General features: G+C 37.8%; 1 protein-coding gene across 2 annotated transcripts in view; it reads right to left on the minus strand.

Moving 5' to 3' along the window:
• LOC148957431 (uncharacterized) overlaps positions 1–17,347 on the minus strand; it is an 84,711-nt gene that overhangs the window by 3,044 nt on the left and 64,320 nt on the right. For both annotated transcript variants that reach the window (XM_089115350.1, XM_089115349.1), the window contains exons 30-34: positions 16,143–16,250; positions 6,348–6,434; positions 4,687–4,755; positions 1,710–1,790; positions 461–598 (exon numbers count right to left, since the gene is read on the minus strand). In XM_089115350.1, coding sequence (XP_088971476.1) covers positions 461–598; positions 1,710–1,790; positions 4,687–4,755; positions 6,348–6,434; positions 16,143–16,250 — 483 coding nt within the window. The remainder of the gene's footprint in view (positions 1–460; positions 599–1,709; positions 1,791–4,686; positions 4,756–6,347; positions 6,435–16,142; positions 16,251–17,347) is intronic.

Genomic DNA, 17,347 nt, shown 5'->3' on the forward strand with positions numbered 1-17,347 from the left:
GGTATATAATACCCCGCTTACACCATGCACTCAAGCTCAGTATTTTTGAGCGCATCTTTCATTCCGCTCTCAAGATGATTTGCAAAGTAAACAATTTTCTACAAAAAGACCTTGTTCCAGACGACATTTCGGCGAAGTCGAAGCCATACCAGGTCTGACGTTACTTCATGTGCAATTCGAAAGTTTTATGCATTAGACTACATTTGCGAGCCACCACTGATTATATTACATTACATTAAAGTTATATTATATTATATTATATTGTATTGTATTGTATTGTATTGTATTGTATTGTATTGTATTGTATTGTATTGTATTGTATTGTATTGTATTGTATTGTATTGTATTATATTTTGCTATTATTATGTATTCTATATAGTAAACTTTAAATGATGATAGCTACATCGCAGCAAACAATGTTATTTACAAACATCACAAAGATGTAAATACACGCTCTCACCATTCTGAACTTTGAAGCAAGTACTTTTCCGTACTCCTCCGCGTTTTGGTCAGGGGGGATGATGGTGGCAAATCTTTTCGACTGTGCGACGTTTAAATATTTGTTACCTCTTGGGAGAAACGTCTTTCGAACTGTAAGCTGTCAATCAAAATAAGACCATCTTTAAAGTTTTAGTCCACTGCTTTAAGAGTATGGAGGTAGAAATGTTCTAATTCTGACAGCAATGTTAAAGAACCTTGCTATACAGCTATCATTTTTTAAACACAATTTTCTAGTCTGCATGGATGTCACTTATCAATTTAAGACAAAACCACGATGAGGTGAAAGGCTTTAAAGTGACACAGCTCCTGCCATCAGGTGAAGCCAGGGGAACTCCTGCCTATCAGGTGAAGCCTGAAAAAACTAGCGCATGCGTTAACTTATACGAGGCTATGCATGTATCTGTCGGGGAAATTTTAAAAAAGAATGAAAGTAGACAACTCTATTTGAGACAAAATGCCCCATGATAGTGAACAAATTCAATTATGTATCATAATTCGTTTATATCTGATTAATTAATGATAATATGTCATGGCTAAGTTCGTCTAATGAAATCGAGGTTAAAGGGGAATAAAGCAATTCTATTGTTGACTCAGGCACAGAATAGGAATTAGGCAGAAGGGGAACTCCTGCCTATCAGGTGAAGCCTGAAAAAACTAGCGCATGCGTTAACTTATACGAGGCTTAGCATGTGTCTGTCGGGGAAATTTTAAAAAAGAATGAAAGTAGACAACTTTATTTGAGACAAAATGCCTCATGATAGCGAACAAATTCAATTATGTATCATAATTCGTTTATATCTGATTAATTAATGATAATATGTCATGGCTAAGTTCGTCTAATGAAATCGAGGTTAAAGGGGAATTAAGCAATTCTATTGTTGACTCAGGCACAGCTATTTTGTGATCAGGGTCGGAGTGCAAACATGGCGTTTTGTCATGTGCGCTCTCTCGGTCGCAGCGGGTACTAGGCATTACGTACGCTTATACAACAAATTACAATTTACTTAAGCCTGTGATTTGAGTTTACCACTGCAATGATCTTATAGGGGAGCTTTTTTTACTAAGTCAGTAGAGAAAACTGCAAAGAAGTTGATCTTTCTAAATCACAGGTTTTGCAAGGATAATTCTCTCTGTTCCAGCATTTATTCAGTATTTGAAATAGTGTTATGTAGTGGCGCTTTCTGTAAGATATTGCCAGATCTACTAACCTTTGAGGGATCCTCAAGCTCTTCTCTTCTTCTAGTGTCACCGATTCTAATAAAAATGGATGCACCATCCACAAGTTTGATCTGGAGACAAACAAAGATCACAAAGCTTAAAAAAAGTTAAGGCAGATCCCCACTAGAAGAATGTTAAGATGATCAGGGACAGATTTACCGGGACGGGGTGTAGGGGGTGTGACATCCCCCATATCTTTTGTTCTTCGGTAAATTTTGCTTTGATTCGGTAAAACATTTTTTTGGTGATCAGCTTCTTATCTTCTTCATCTTGAAGTTAGAAATATAATTTTAATAATGGGCGTTTCCATCATTTTCCAGTCACCTGAAAAATGTGACACCAAAATCCAATAATAATCGATCACCCCCCCCCCCCCCCCAATCCTTGCCTCTTAAATCCGTCACAGAAGACGATCGTCAAGAAATTGCGTAGTAAAAAGAAACTTATGCGTAGTAAAGACGCGTAGTAAAGAGAAACTTATTGTTTTGGTGAAAAGAAGAACCGACTTAAACTTGTAATACTCTATATGTTTGGCCATGCAAATCTCGTGGTAAGACTTTCACCAATTCCATTCATTCAATTTCCTCGTATTAGTCACAGTCGTTTATCAGTATTTCTTAGTGATGTTGCCCCACACATGTAATCGCATCTTTGTCAACATACGCATTTAGGAAGTACCACTTTCGGATAATTAGACACACCCTGTATTCATGTTATGATTCGAGCACTGCCCTTGACATGACGTAACCTTATGTATTTGTATTACCCTTGTATACATTGATGTATACCGTAAATCCTCGAATCAGCCCCGTGGGGGGTTGATCATCTTTGATATTTTTGAATGGGGTCTTATTCGAGGGGGGCTTATACGAGGGGGCTTATACGAGGGGGACTTATACGAGGGGGCTTACAAAATTATCGTAGACATTAAGAAGACATTAGTAAAAGACCTTGTTTATTTTAGTAGAAATTTCTTTACGAGCATTTAATTAATTACTACCAATGTAGGAATTTGTTGTGGTAATTCAATGAAGGAAAATGAACGAAGAAAAATGAACGAAGACAGCTTTTGAGGAAATGACAAGAGTTGGTAAAATGGGTCACTCATTTCCTTGGCATTTAGGTAAAACAAAATGGGGAATATTTGTAGGCCTTTAGTTCTACGAGAGGGCCTAAGTAAACCAGATAAAATATTGACCTTTTGTGTGTGCTACACTTGTTACTTTTAGAAAACATATACAATGCCTGCCAAAAGTACTTGGAACACCCACCAATTTACGCTGCATTTGATATCTTCAATTCCTTTCATGAAAAAAAATTGCTACTTCCGCCCCCTTCCTCCTCAAACAATGTTGATGATTTAGAGAAATATCATAAAAGAAGCGCAAAAGAAAGTGCTTCCTAAAATTTTAACCCGTTTGATAGTAAACCAACATTGTTCCGTGGGGGAGAGGGGGATAATTGGTTTTGACCTTGGAAATTGATGTCAGTGTTCCAAGACTTTTGGCAGGCATTGTACGTAACATAAGTAAAAAGCATAAATATTTTGTGTGGAGGATACGGCACTGAAGGGGCACAGGGACATGAGCTGAGGAGGAATTCTACTAGGGTGGTCCGGGGGCATGCTCCTCAGGAAAATTTTGAACTTTAAGGCATCTCCTTTGGCTCTGCTGGCCTCCTAAAACTCTAATAACCAGACAATTCGGCTGTCTAATTGAATCTTTCTACTTTAGCCTTTATTGAATCTTTCTGTCTTCTCAAGTCACGCCCACGAATGTAGGTGCATTAGACAACACGAAATAATGCTAAAACAAACTGCATGCAAAGCTAAAACTAAATGAACTCTACCTTTACGGTGTTTTTAAAAGAGGATAAATCAGATATGGACGTTGCATGTGGTACTTCATCCAAAATAAGGAAAATATAGTTAGCAAATAAAGTACTAGAATGAAAATATAATAGTTTGATTGTTAAAAACACAGTTCATAGTTTTAACAATCAAACTACATATTTTCATTCTGGTACTCAATTTATTTGCTAACTATATTATCGATTAATAAATACTACTATACATTGACTTCATGTTCAAGATAAGAATAACTTTCCAGATAGTCGTTTCATACCATAGATCTATGTTTTGCACTAATTTGTAGAACGAATAACAATAAGCTCCACATATTGGCAAGGACCGACGTGCCTGAGGCCGGACTATCCTCTTTGACAATTCTTTCGTGCTTATCAATGGACCAACATTCTCTTTTGCCTATAACGTTCCATTCCCAGAGCAGTAGAAACGACCGACTTTTCACAATTACTTTTAGTCTGGTTAGTCAATGGACCAACATTCTCTTTTGCCTATAACGTTCCATTCCCAGAGCAGTAGAAACGACCGACTTTTCACAATTACTTTTAGTCTGGTTAGTCAATGGACCAACATTCTCTTTTGCCTATAACGTTCCATTCCCAGAGCAGTAGAAACGACAGACTTTTCACAATTTCTTTTAGTCTGGTTAGTCAATGGACCAATAATCTCTTTTGCCATAATGCTATAACCAAGTTCCAGAGCCGTAGAAAGGACAAGCTTTTCACAATTATTATTTAGTCTGGGACCGACTGGTTGGAAAAAATTGGGAGGGGTGTGCTACCCCACGTCCCCTAATTTGCACCCCTATTCATAAGCTATTACCAAATCTACAGTGATAGAAAATACAATTATCTTATTCCAAATATATTAGGGAGATCATTTCTGCTTCTCTGAAACTCTGAAATTCTAGAAATGATTCAATTACCTGGCCCTGTCTTGTGTTAATTTTTTTTCAGAACATGTAAAGTTGCTACCTTCCTGCTTCCCTAGTGCGCTCAGGTTATCTTCTCATAAAGCTTAAATCAGCAAACTAGACCCTGGCCCCTAAAAACATCCTATTAGCCAATTAGCATCAAGCCGAAGTAAAAAGTGAAGGCACTTACGATCTTTTTTCGTCGCAGGTTCGTGATGGTCTGAGCCAATGGTTCATTTTGAATCTGGTCGATGATTGCCTGTTAAGAAAAAAACATAAGAAATAAATTTTGATTCGGTAATATCTGCTATGATGTTTCAGATGAATATTGCAGCTAAAATACTTGGCAAAGTAAATTCATTTAATCATAACAGAATTAAATTCATCAACATTATTCAGTATTTGAGTTTGGAAACAGACGCGCTTGTGACGATCGACCCCTTCCCCGCAAGTCAAATGTCAGAAGGCATGGGCACAGTATCTATTATGAGGGTGGGCCTAGAAACAATATTTGCCATTAAAACATTGATTCAACAAAACGGTTTTATTTAGAACGAAAAAGTTCAAGCAAACAAAAATATGTTAAATCTGAATAAAATATCTTGATGCCTAAGCACAGAAAAGTCCTTTGATATCAAGCCCTCATCACATTCCAAGTTTATTGATTTTGCCAAAATTTTGGTATATTGAAATAATTGCGTGCACAAAAGTGTCTATAATGATTAAAATTACATAATGATCATTGTCCTTAAAGAGACAAAGGGAATTTTTTTATTTTTGATAGGGAACATGGGGACATTGGTTGGTTTTTCTTCAATGGGAATACGGGAACGAGTATTAATCCCTGGGAGACCCTCAAAAGATGCACTTCTCATTTTCAGTTCATCCAAAAAGATACAACCTTGATCAAAGTGAAAACATGATTAATTATGATTACAAAGAGCGGACATTTTATAATAACTTTATATAACAGTTGATATAAATGTATATGTTTGTTCGACCCAAGGTATTCTTATGACAGGAATAGGAACCATAAAAACCACTTGCAAAAACAAGTAGAGGCCAGTTTTGTAGCTTATTTTTTTCAATTAATACCTTACATATATAGGAAAATAAACCCGATAATTGGATAATCCCTAATCTGGTGTAGAGTAAACTATTTTGAAATGTAAATGTAACTATCTAAATTACAATTAATCAAAAATTTTAATAGATATTATAAAAAAAATTTCCCGACCTACTGCCCCACCATAATTCAAGAAACTCCAATATTTGGAATACCCACAGCTCAATTTTGATTGAAACGAGGAGAAGCAAAAAATACCAAGTCGATAAAGAAAGGTGCAGTCATCATTTCTGTTGACAATGAATTAAAAATGCACCTATATCTCCTTTATATTGTATCACCGGCTGAGAAAAAATGCATCCTGCGCAGAAAATAATACGACATAGACACGGCAACAACTTAATCAAAGGCGCCTTCATCTACTTATGACTTAATCAACGCCTTCATCCTAGGCCAGTCAATACAGGATACAGATGAAAATATGGTATGACATTAATGGGCTCACTTCCTGAATAATCTTTTTCTAGATGCTTGTACTATGTTACCCTGAGTACCAGACTCACTATTATTTTATATAGTTAGTCTGGTACCCAGGGTAGTACTCTGAAGGTCGATCCGCGTTGAACACTTTTGCAGCCCCTATTGCATGGCAATGTTCCTGGTATCTTCGTAATTTGAATCGAAAATTTATATTCTTTAGGCATCATAAAAAACAATTTATTATTAAAATAAGATAGTTAAATGTGTGTTGCCTATTCGCACTGAAGTCTTGAAAGAACACTCACGTTGGATGGGGCATCGTGGAAGATTCCTACTTGAAACAAGCCATGATAGGTGTATTCCTGGTAGCAAACTGGAACAACGGTCCATGCCTTGAAACAAATAGATGTCGAATTCAGAGATAATCATTGAATAAGAACTCATATATTGCTTTAATTCAAGCCTATTCGCATTCGCTCGGGGCTAAAAATCATACCATTATTTATTAACTTTATACTTTTATTTACTCTATATTGAAAAACCACAATTATTTGAACAACCATAATTGAAACTATACAATCTTTTTTAAAAGAACCAGTAACTTAAATTTCAGGCTGGCTGTTCTAAGTTTTTTCAAAACTCTTGTAGACAAGGCTGGATTGTTCTTGATTAGTTTCAAGTTAGTTGTGTGTAAGCAGCGCAATAACTAGCTTTTAGGCTCAAGGGGAATGTTAAGGTCCAATTTGCTAATAAAGTGAAAGAAGGATCCTTTATTTGCCGAAGTTTGAAAATTCATTGACAAAGCACCTCTAGATGGCAAAAAATAATCGAAGCGTCTAATTTGAAACTCTAGACACAGGCCCTTCGCTATAGGGGGAGTGTGGGGGTATGATACCCCCTTGAAAAAATATTTAATTGCAAAAAGAGGAGCATTTTGCCATCTAGGGGTGCTTAGTCGACAAATTTCAAAGTTGTCGGCAAATATAGGATGGCTCAACCATTCTATCGCTAAATGGGAGTTGGAACCCTCCTCCTCCTCCCCCCCCCCTTGAGCACAATAGCTCACGACGGGCCTGTCTAGACGTAATGGTAAATTTTATTAGAAATAGTTTTTAACTAGCTCCTATCCAGCCCAGTTTGGAAGATTTTAAAGTCTAGAGTCGATTTTATTAGAAGCACATTATCTCCAAAATGCTTAGAATTTTGCACAATGGAATTTTTCAAAATAATATATCCTATTTTTCTTAATAATTTTTCAATCCTATTTTGATTTCTTATTCAATGTAGAAAATTCTTATTGAACGCGCAGCACTAAAACGGTTATTCTAAAACATTGCTATTTGCATTTTCTAAGACCTTTCCTACTTCATGTCTAAAATCGCTAAAACTGTGGGCCATAGTCATGAATGAAAGCTTGAAAATATTGCCACAGATTTTCCTTCGGTCAAAATCTATCTTAGACGAAGTTTTTAGCCACCCCAAGAATGACCACGAGAGCCACCACGTTTCTCAATATTTTCGTGGTCTTCAATAAACCTTTTCACGCAAAGGCCGAGATACAACTTTTTGTTTAGGAGGGGGGGGGCAGCCCTGATAAATCAGTAGAACAGCAGCCGGTATATCGGTCCTTGTTTCCACGTATTTACAATTTTGGCCCTTCAATTTTAAGATACGTTTCCCTAAATTTTTGAAAAATCTTCCTTTAACTTCCCAAAAATGCACGACGACCTTTTTGGTAGAAAATGATAATCCTGTTATGTATGGGCCTGGTCGGCTTCCTTTGCTTGTTGCATAGTTCAAAGCAAGTCTTCTGTAGAGGAAATTTCCAATGTTGTCTACTCTCCTGTTTCTTAACATGGCGATTAACTTATCGTCGACGAAAATCTCTTTGTGGGGGTAGATCGGCGCGTTCCAACAAGATCACTACACAGAAGTTATTTATAGTCGATCGAACCATATGTTCAGTGAAATGATGAGATCATTTTAACGGGGCTCTAAAGTCTGGGTGTATGATATCAAGTTCCTTTACTCTACCTTTGGTTATATGCGTCTCATACCGGTTTCATAGTGACAACAAGTCCTCAACAGGTATTTTTTCTGAGCGACAAATATACTCTTAAAAAAATAGCTAAAATATTGAAGAAATTTAGCTAAAATGCTAAAATCTCCCGTCAGTCAGTTGTTCAGAGTTAACAATTGGCTTTGCAACGTGTTTATCATCGAGAAAACATTGAGATTTAGCCTTACATTTACTATTGGATACGTAACAATAGGTCTATTGTGTAATCCAACCAATGGGAAATTTAATTGGACAGCAAAGTGCGTCGGGACATAGTGCCTTTAAGCGACAAGCAGGAGTTACGCCCTTGCGTACCCCGTGCACAATTGTTCAATAAATGATCCCAATATTTCGTTCAGATTCGGTTAAAAAATATTAGAGGACATACAATAAATATAACAAAACATACTTCGTTATGTGATTCTATCATTTTAAAACTGGCCTTACGTGACCAATAAATTAGTGATGGGTGTTCTCTTTTAGAAGAATTAGGCCATAGCCCTTTTTCTGGCAGTATCTGGCCATATATCGCCCAATTTTAAACATATTCAGCTTACTTTGGTATTTCATGATGTTCTTTTAGATGTGCGCGAAAAGTCGAAGATTCTATCAATATATTTTTATGATGTCTACCCTGGGGGCCAGAGGCACAAAAATTCGAGCACATATGTAGAGGTGCTAGGCGCTCCTCCGCCCTTCCTCTCATATCTTCTATTCCCGTGACGTAAATGCGGCATGGCTTTATAAGGTCGAGTTTTTGTTGAACTGAAAACGCTGGATCACATGACTATGCAAAGACCGGCAAAGTGCGCATGTGCATATCACATTTGGCAAACGCTCGTTGCTTTGTTGTGTTGCGTTGGTGCAACTCTGGTGTTCTCGAAGTTATGTTGGACTTGACGATGAAGCTAGTGCAAATGAATCACAAGGAAGTTCTTAATTGATTTGATAAATATTAGCTAGTCAAAAATCTAAGTGGAAGCCGAGAGATTGGGGAGTGATTGTGAGGTGCATCAGGACATGTTGATTGTTGCCTTACAGATTTATGGCGCCAAAATTTGCTTTTCTTGTGACTATTTCTCTGCTGAAAATACAAAACCGACGCTACTGTCAAGTCTTGATTAAAAGGAGCCATGTTTGTATTTGTTTCTCTTCAAATTTGGCGCAATTATCCGTAACTTTGGCGGAAATTGAATTTAACGCGGCATTTAAAACACGTTTAAAGTGACTGCTGCATTCATGCCGCTTTTATGCCGCACTCATTGATTTAATTTCGACGCGACCTAAATGCGTCCGTATAAAATCCTCCTTACAGTATTTAATCTTTCTATCTTGTGCATTGTTACTTCAAGGGTATGCACACACCTAAATACCAACGGCTCTGCATTCATGGCAAAGCAAGTTTACTAAAACTCACTATTCTGGGTCGAAAACCGATTCTGGGAATTAGTTAGTAATTGCACTGTTAGTAATACCGTCAGTGTTGCAGGGTCATAGCACATGCGCATTACTAACAGTATTCCCACAGCTGTTCTGTCTGGGAGATTACAACTCTTGAACTTCCCGCCAGGGTTTGATTTGATTTGATTTTTAATTATTTATACAGGGTAATACATTCAGTAATGAAAAGATAACAACTGATTTACAATGTGTCCTGTCTGAAAACCTAAACTGAACCAAAATTGATATACAAGTTATTCTGGTAAGGTAAAAAATAAAAAAATAAAATGTTTGATGCTGTACAAGAACTCTCACACCCTTTGATTTTTCAAAGATTGTTTCAGCAAACTTTTGAAAGTAGCCAGTAAAGGGGCATTTTTTATTTCAGTGCTTAGTTTATTCCACACATTCACACTTCGATATAAGAAACTACGTTGCCCGTAAGAGGTTGCAAAGCGAGGAATTCTAAGATCGTGTTTGTATTACGGAGAGACCGTGAACTGTTTTCCGACAATTTTGTAAACACTAGCTGCATATATTCAGGAGCTAATCCCTGGAGAGACTTGTAAACTGCAATTGCAGTTTCAAATTCAATCCTTTCTTTTATAGTCAACCACCCTAGGTTTCCAATCAATGGAAGGGATGATGCATCGTTAGAGCTGTTAGTAGAGATTCGTGCGGCACGGTTATGCAGCTTTTGCAGCTTATCGAGCAGGGTTTCTCCACAACAACCCCACAACGAGCAGCAGTTTCTGAAATGCGGTTCAACTATACTTGTATACATGTCTTTTACAATTTCTAATGGGAGATATTTTTTTAGCATATTTAAGCATGCCCACTGCTCTGGAATCTTGCCTATAGAAAAAGTTATTATGTTCTCTCCACTTAAGTTCTGAATCAATCTGAATGCCCAGATACTTATTTGATCCAATCATATCTAGGTTGTCCTCGTTTATGTGGAGATTGATCACAGGATCTCTATTGTCCATATGGTTTTTTTCAAATTACTCGAGGAACCAAAGATCATGCTTTGCGTTTTGGCTACATTAAGGGAAAGTTTATTACCTTCCAACCAAATCTGAAGCCTTTTAAGGTCTGAATTAACTGCTTCATTTATCTCAGCTATAGATTTTGATGAGTACGAAATGCTTGTGTCGTCAGCATATATGGTCACTTTTGTCCTTTGCAACGCACAGGGCAAATCATTTATATATATCAAAAATAGTAACGGACCGAGGCACGATCCTTGTGGTACGCCGCAGTTCACGTTTGCTATTTTTGATGTGTGTCCATTTACTTTACAGCATTGTTTACGATCATGTAAGTACGATTTAAACCAATCCAGCTCCTTTCCCCGCACTCCAAAATGACAAAGCTTTTGAATGAGAATTGCATGATCTACAGTATCAAAGGTTTTTTTCAAGTCGATAAATACTACAGATGAAAGGAGTCCTTTGTCAAAATCATGGTACCAGTCATCACTACTTTTCAATAAGCACGCCAAAACTGAGTGCAGGGCCCTGAAGCCGGATTGATGTGAGTAGAACAACTTATTATCCTCGAAGTAGGCGTAGAGTTGGTAAAAGATTGTCTTCTCAAAAAGACGCGAAGCAACCGGGAGCACGGATATAGGTCTGTAGTTTGACCTGTTTTCAGTAGGCCCCTCTTTATAGATAGGAGCTACTCTAACAACTTTCCAGTTGTTTGGAAATAAGCCCTACGAAATAGATTTATTAAATATAGTACCCAGATCAGGCGCGAGAACAGGCATCCCTTTTTTAGAAAAATAGCTGAAGATGCCATCTATCCCAAAGCTCTTTGATACCTTGAACTTTTGCATAGCCTTCATAAGGTCTGCCGGGGTTATCGCTCTAAACTGAAACCTAGTTGAATTTTTGTTCAAGGAAAAATCTCCACGCAAAAGTGTTCGAGTGATAATGCGCATGTGCAATGACCCTGAAACGGGGGCTAGTGTATGTCTGGAAGACGAGCATGATTCATCTCCCGAACAATTTTGGAATCATTCTTTCAAGAAATCGCTTTATTTCAATGCACATTCATTTCTGCAGAAATGACAGCACTTCCCATTTGCTTGCCTTCCCTTTGAAAGAGTTTTGAAAAGATATCCATGATAAGCAAATTGCCCTAGGAGGCCTGATAAGTAATGAATTCCACTTTAGGAAAGCCATTAATTAAACATAGCTAAAGTATGCCCGAGAAAGTATAATATTTAAAACGAAACGATTGCAAGAAATGACTCAAAGAAATGACTGCAAGAAATGACTGCAAGAAATATTCTGTAATGCATTTTAAGCTTATCTGAAGGGTGTGGTCACAAACATTTTCTGCTCCCTCCTCTCGCTGGGAGCCTCGACTTTCGGCCGTGCCCTTTGCCCTTGGAACTCCGAAACATCTCTGCTGCCCTGATTAGAAATTATGCAAAAACTCTCACCTAAGGCACAGAATATCTATTCTGTGCCTAAGATACAGGGACGGATTTAGCGGTGGGGGGGGGGGGGGGGTGGGGGGGGTTGTTGGGTGTGGTGGGCTACTAAATCATTTGAAAATTAGCTTAAAACATTTGTCTTTTAACTATCCATCGAGGTTAAAACAATGCAAACATCTAGACAAACTGGGACAAACTCGTTTTCAATAGGACAAACACGGCTTTTTGCCTCACTTCGCAGTACGATATCAGCATGGGTTGATAGTCGCTAGAGTATTAATTAAAAATAGAACGAGGCTGCGTTGTGGGTATAAATGCTGTGGTGCCGCCTGGTGTAATTCAGTTTCCAGAGCATTCAGGAAAAGTAACAACAGAAGCACCAAATTGTTGACTCTCAAGCTAAGCGGCAAGAAATGAAGGTCATTATCTCTTTACTATTTGTTATGATCCTGATCAAATGCAGAACTGCATTGCAAGAGAAGCCTACTTCAAGCTGTATGGTTAAGACAGTCATCTACTGGTACAGTCACAGGGAGAATGGCTTACAGTGCAAAGCTCTCATACCGGTTACGGCTTGCCAGGGCCAATGCCTGACAGGCTATGACTTCAATAACGGATACACATGCAATGCATGTCAGCCTAGGAACATTACATTCAAAACAGTGCGTGTTAACTGTTTACAGGATGGTAATACGGTGAAGAGAATGGTCAAACTCTCATCAGCGACGGCTTGTGAATGTATGAAATGGAAGTGCGAAAATACAGATGACGGTATAGAGCCAAGCAACTAGCGGTATATGATGGAGTCAGGCAAGATGTCGAAGAAAGAAAAACATAGCGGAAAGGAGTGGATTTGTACATTCAGCCACGGTAGATAATTATCTTGTATTTTAATGGCAGAAAGTAACTCTATTTGATCGCAAGTAGCGAACATGTTGCATTTACCAACGTTTCTAGAAATAAAACATTTTATTGAAAACCAATAAGCAATGTCGTTTGTACCCGAAGCACTTGAAATCAAAGTAGTCACTCTCATCATATTAGGTTAGGTTAGGAAACTGAGTCGCGCCCACAGGTTCGCTCTACTTCTGCCTTTTCTGTTGCCTATCAACAATCCTGGGATCAGTTTCGATAATCAAGTTAATTTATATCAAGATAGCTCCTCCAGAATTACACTAAAAAATTAAAAACCCATTTTCTCTCGTTTAAAGATTTCAACAAATGGCTCCCTGGGAATTCACTTTTCCTTTCTTTTGAAAATTTTAAATATGTAGACTTGCAAAGAATTACGAAACGCTATTCAAATCTTAAGGAAACCTTTTAATATTCAAACCTAATAAATTTGAATAGACTTTGGTTGGAAATTACCTCTCTAGAAACTTTTCAAGCTCGTTATCGTGATAAGAACTTTTGTTAACTGTTCTAAGCTAATGATGACATTTGCTTTACAAAGTTTAATTTAATTTCACCATTTGGTTTATTTAGAAATAATCAATTTTATTACTTTTTTCCGTTCGATTTAGGCATCATACTCCAAGTCAACTAATTTGTCGTTCTTTCATTCATTAGTTATACTTTACTTTAATTTACTTTACTTTACTTACTAGTTTTCATAAGTTTTACTTTTTCGTTGCTTGTAATTCCTTGTAATTCCTTGCTGGTTTAAATGAAAAATTCTTATAGCTTATGTCTAGAAACAAGCATATTTTTTGCCATTTAATAAACGGGAATTCATAAATAGCGGTTTCAGACGTCGAAATTCTCTATCAAAAAACATTTCTGATGCGCTCAGTTGAAACTGAAATACATCATCAGCACTTGAACACCATTGCTAAGAATGAAATGAACCCCCTTTCGTAACAATATTTTCAGTCCTCATTCTCATCTCCAGTTAGGGGCCTGTGAATTGAAGAAAACCTGCACACAGGCTTGTTGGCATGTTCAGTACAAGAATTCCTCTCCCCTTTCACCTCCCCACCCTTTACCCTGCCCCTACCACTCTCCACTGTCCCTCTCCCCGCTCCTCCTCTCCCATTTCCTTCTCACTCTATCTTCCTCACCTTCTCCCCTATCTTCATCGCCCCCTCCTCTCCTCCTCACCCTCCTCCCATTTATTTCCTCCCTTCTCACCTTGTTATAAATTATGGATATGTTTTAAGAATAGCAAGTTCATCAATGTTGAAGCAGATCGATGTAAAAAGTTTCACAATCGTCTGTCTAGCACTTTAGCTGTCTTAGAAATCATAAAACTGATTAAAGAATCTGTAGCTTCAATAACGAATATATCTATCTATCGAATTTATCTAAAATTAACCATTTAAATTGGCTAAAAGCTTTCTCGTCTGACACTCCTCAGAGCATAAAACGTCAGCATAAGGGTCTGAAAGAACACGATGAAAAATATATACCAAGTTGTGGATCGAAAAAAGACCAATCAGAAAAATGCAAGCTAGTATAGTTGACTATAGTTGACCAATCAGTGTCGCGTGCTTAGAGAAAAATTACCATTGGAGCCCAAGAGACCAAATGAACTCCTTCTGTCTACACAATGGCGGCATTTTCGTTAGTTCTGTACCGCCAAAAAACTGTTCACTATTTATATTATTGTAATTGTTGGTTATGATTTTGTACTTTAATTCCAACGTTATATCTAAGACAGTCGTCTATTTGAACACATTGAGATATCTGCGTGTCGTGGCCAGAACTAAGGCTGATATAATGCCTCAATCCCCTCCGTATTCTCGTGATAAATAAAGTGGAGAGGTCGAAGACCAATACGAAGCATTTTAATTCCACAAATATCACGAAACCCGGTGATGTCCATGAGATCTGATGTGACAAGGCACTTCACCACGACTGAATAAAATTCCAACCAATATCCCAGTCACGGCACAACTAAAATTGTTGCTTGTGTCAGAAAAAGTAAAGACTAATAGAAGCGCCATCCTAAAATTTATGAAGGGTGAACCTTCTTTGAGACTTTTCAGGCGAAGCTTTCGTGCTCACACACAACTCATCAGCTTTATGACAAAGGCCCTCTACCACAAAACAATCTATGACAAATTTATAGCCATAAAAGTAGGCTAGCTCACTTAGTAAAATATTTGCTTGCGAGAGGAGTGGTGGGTGCCAATCATATCCGAAAATGTAAAAAGGGTCAAGTACCATTCACAGCACTGCAGTTAGCTAGCATTATTAATATCTAAGAAAATAGCATATTTGCTTGCTTGTCAAAGCTTGGAGAATGATCACAAATAAAAAGGCGAAAGTACCAAAACAGGTTGGGCATTTGGACTAGTCTAAAACAGTTTTCCGGTCAGTTCATTCCACCTTTGGTACAACATGGCACTGAGCGCGCAATGGGCACAGAACAACTAGAATCTCTACTTTGATTGCAAAAAAAATTTGTTGCTCTTTTTAGGTGAACTACCTTTCATACGACGCCCCTCTGTCGTGCCTCGTTGGTGATTATGTTTGCAAAACTTTGTCCGTTTTAAACTGGCAACAGAGAGGAAATATTGCTAAAGATATGCAAATATTTAAAAAGAAAAATAATTAGGTCATTAAGCTACAAAGCACAGCAGCCGGAGCCAGGGGGCACGGGGGCACAGGCCCCCCTGTTTGCAAAAAGTATAAACAAGTGCCCCTTTCTGATAAATAAATTGCGTGTATTTTTTCAATGCCAGATATTCTGCCTTAAGAAACTAGGTGAAACAACATAACTCTGGGCATTGTTGGAGGACCATTTACTGAATTTCCTTAAATTTTTACTTGGTCTTGATGCAAAAAACTTAAGTTCCTGTGATGAATGATATTAACTGCGAAGGAGACTGCCATTTTCGCGAGAAAATTCCCTTGGCATGTCTTCAGCAACAAACGCATTAGTGAAGCTATACAATTAATTATGATCAAGAGTGCATGGTCCCTAAATGGAGAAAATAACCATGTCTACTTTCAGCGAAGATAGCTCTCACCATATCCACCATGTGTCATTATTTTTATCAATTTCTAAATTACAATGAAATCTGTACCATTTTTGGCACTTACTAATATTTCAGAAAAATAAATTCGTGCCCTTTTCATTCGTTTGACCCCCCCGTTCAAGCCTGCGTCCGGCGGCCCTGCAAAGTGATGTAGAAATAACAAATACGCTACCTGAGCTCCGAAGGAGAACTCAATACGACCTTCTTTTTGTGAAAGCACCACTTCATAAAGGTGGACGATTACGACAAGATTGCTATGAGACCTTCTTCTTGGAAATACCTGCAAGAAATTCAGTATCATATTAGGTAGCATAGGCGATGTCCTAGGCAGAGGGTCAGTGGTTTTGGCCAACAAAAAGCTCGTGGGTGGAAAAATGATGTCTATCGAAAATTTTTAGGGAAATTCAACGGAAATAAGGATCTGGCTGATAGCCCTTTTTAAATAACACTTAACAGATTAGCCGTGTAAAGACATATCACCTCATAGAAATATTTTGCTTTGAGTGTTTCGTCGAATAAAGTTTTGAAGGAAGATCCTCTCCCTTTAAGGTACAGTATTTCAGGCCCATCAGTGAAAACATAACCCATAAAACTAAAGACCTTCGTGAACCGAGTCATAACCCCACTTCTTCAGAAAATGTATAGCTGGCAATATAGGTTACAGGGCAATAAAGGTTAAACCCTAGGTGCCAACTGCGGATGGAATCGGCAAAACGGAGACAATATATTGAATAAGCAATTATGCGTCAACAAAACCTAAGAAGACAAGTCCGGTGTTGTAGAACATTTCTGCAGCCCAGCTCATACCATCAACGACCTTGCCATTACACCATTACTTCAACTTCAACGACAAACGAGAGAGTGTTCGTCGAGCTAAAGAGCAATATCTCATTGGCTTGGCAAACACCCTCATCCCCAACGACATGAACAGAACCACTGCCGGTAACTTTGTTATGTTATGTTATGTTATGTTATGTCATGTCATGTCATGTCATGTCATGTCATGTCATGTCATGTCATGTCATGTCATGTCATGTCATGTCATGTCATGTCATGTTATGTCATGTCATGTCATGTCATGTCATGTCATGTCATGTCATGTCATGTCATGTCATGTCATGTCATGTCATGTCATGTCATGTCATGTCATGTCATGTTATGTTATGTTGTGTGTTGTGTTGTTATGCTTGTATGTTTTTACAACGTTGTCATAGAGGCGTACAAATCGGTCTGCTGTGCAAAGTAACCTTTACTGATCATTTCATTTAATATTATTAAAAATCTAAGTAAAGAAAGTATTGTGAAGAATGGAAACTTGTCAAAAAAACAAACTCTCTAACTGGTGCCAAATGGTAGCTTGATAACAGGGGGAAAGAT

Source organism: Rhopilema esculentum, unplaced genomic scaffold (genome assembly GCF_057945365.1).
Source record: "Rhopilema esculentum isolate cy_ngs unplaced genomic scaffold, ASM5794536v1 HiC_scaffold_27, whole genome shotgun sequence".
NCBI lineage: Eukaryota > Metazoa > Cnidaria > Scyphozoa > Rhizostomeae > Rhizostomatidae > Rhopilema > Rhopilema esculentum.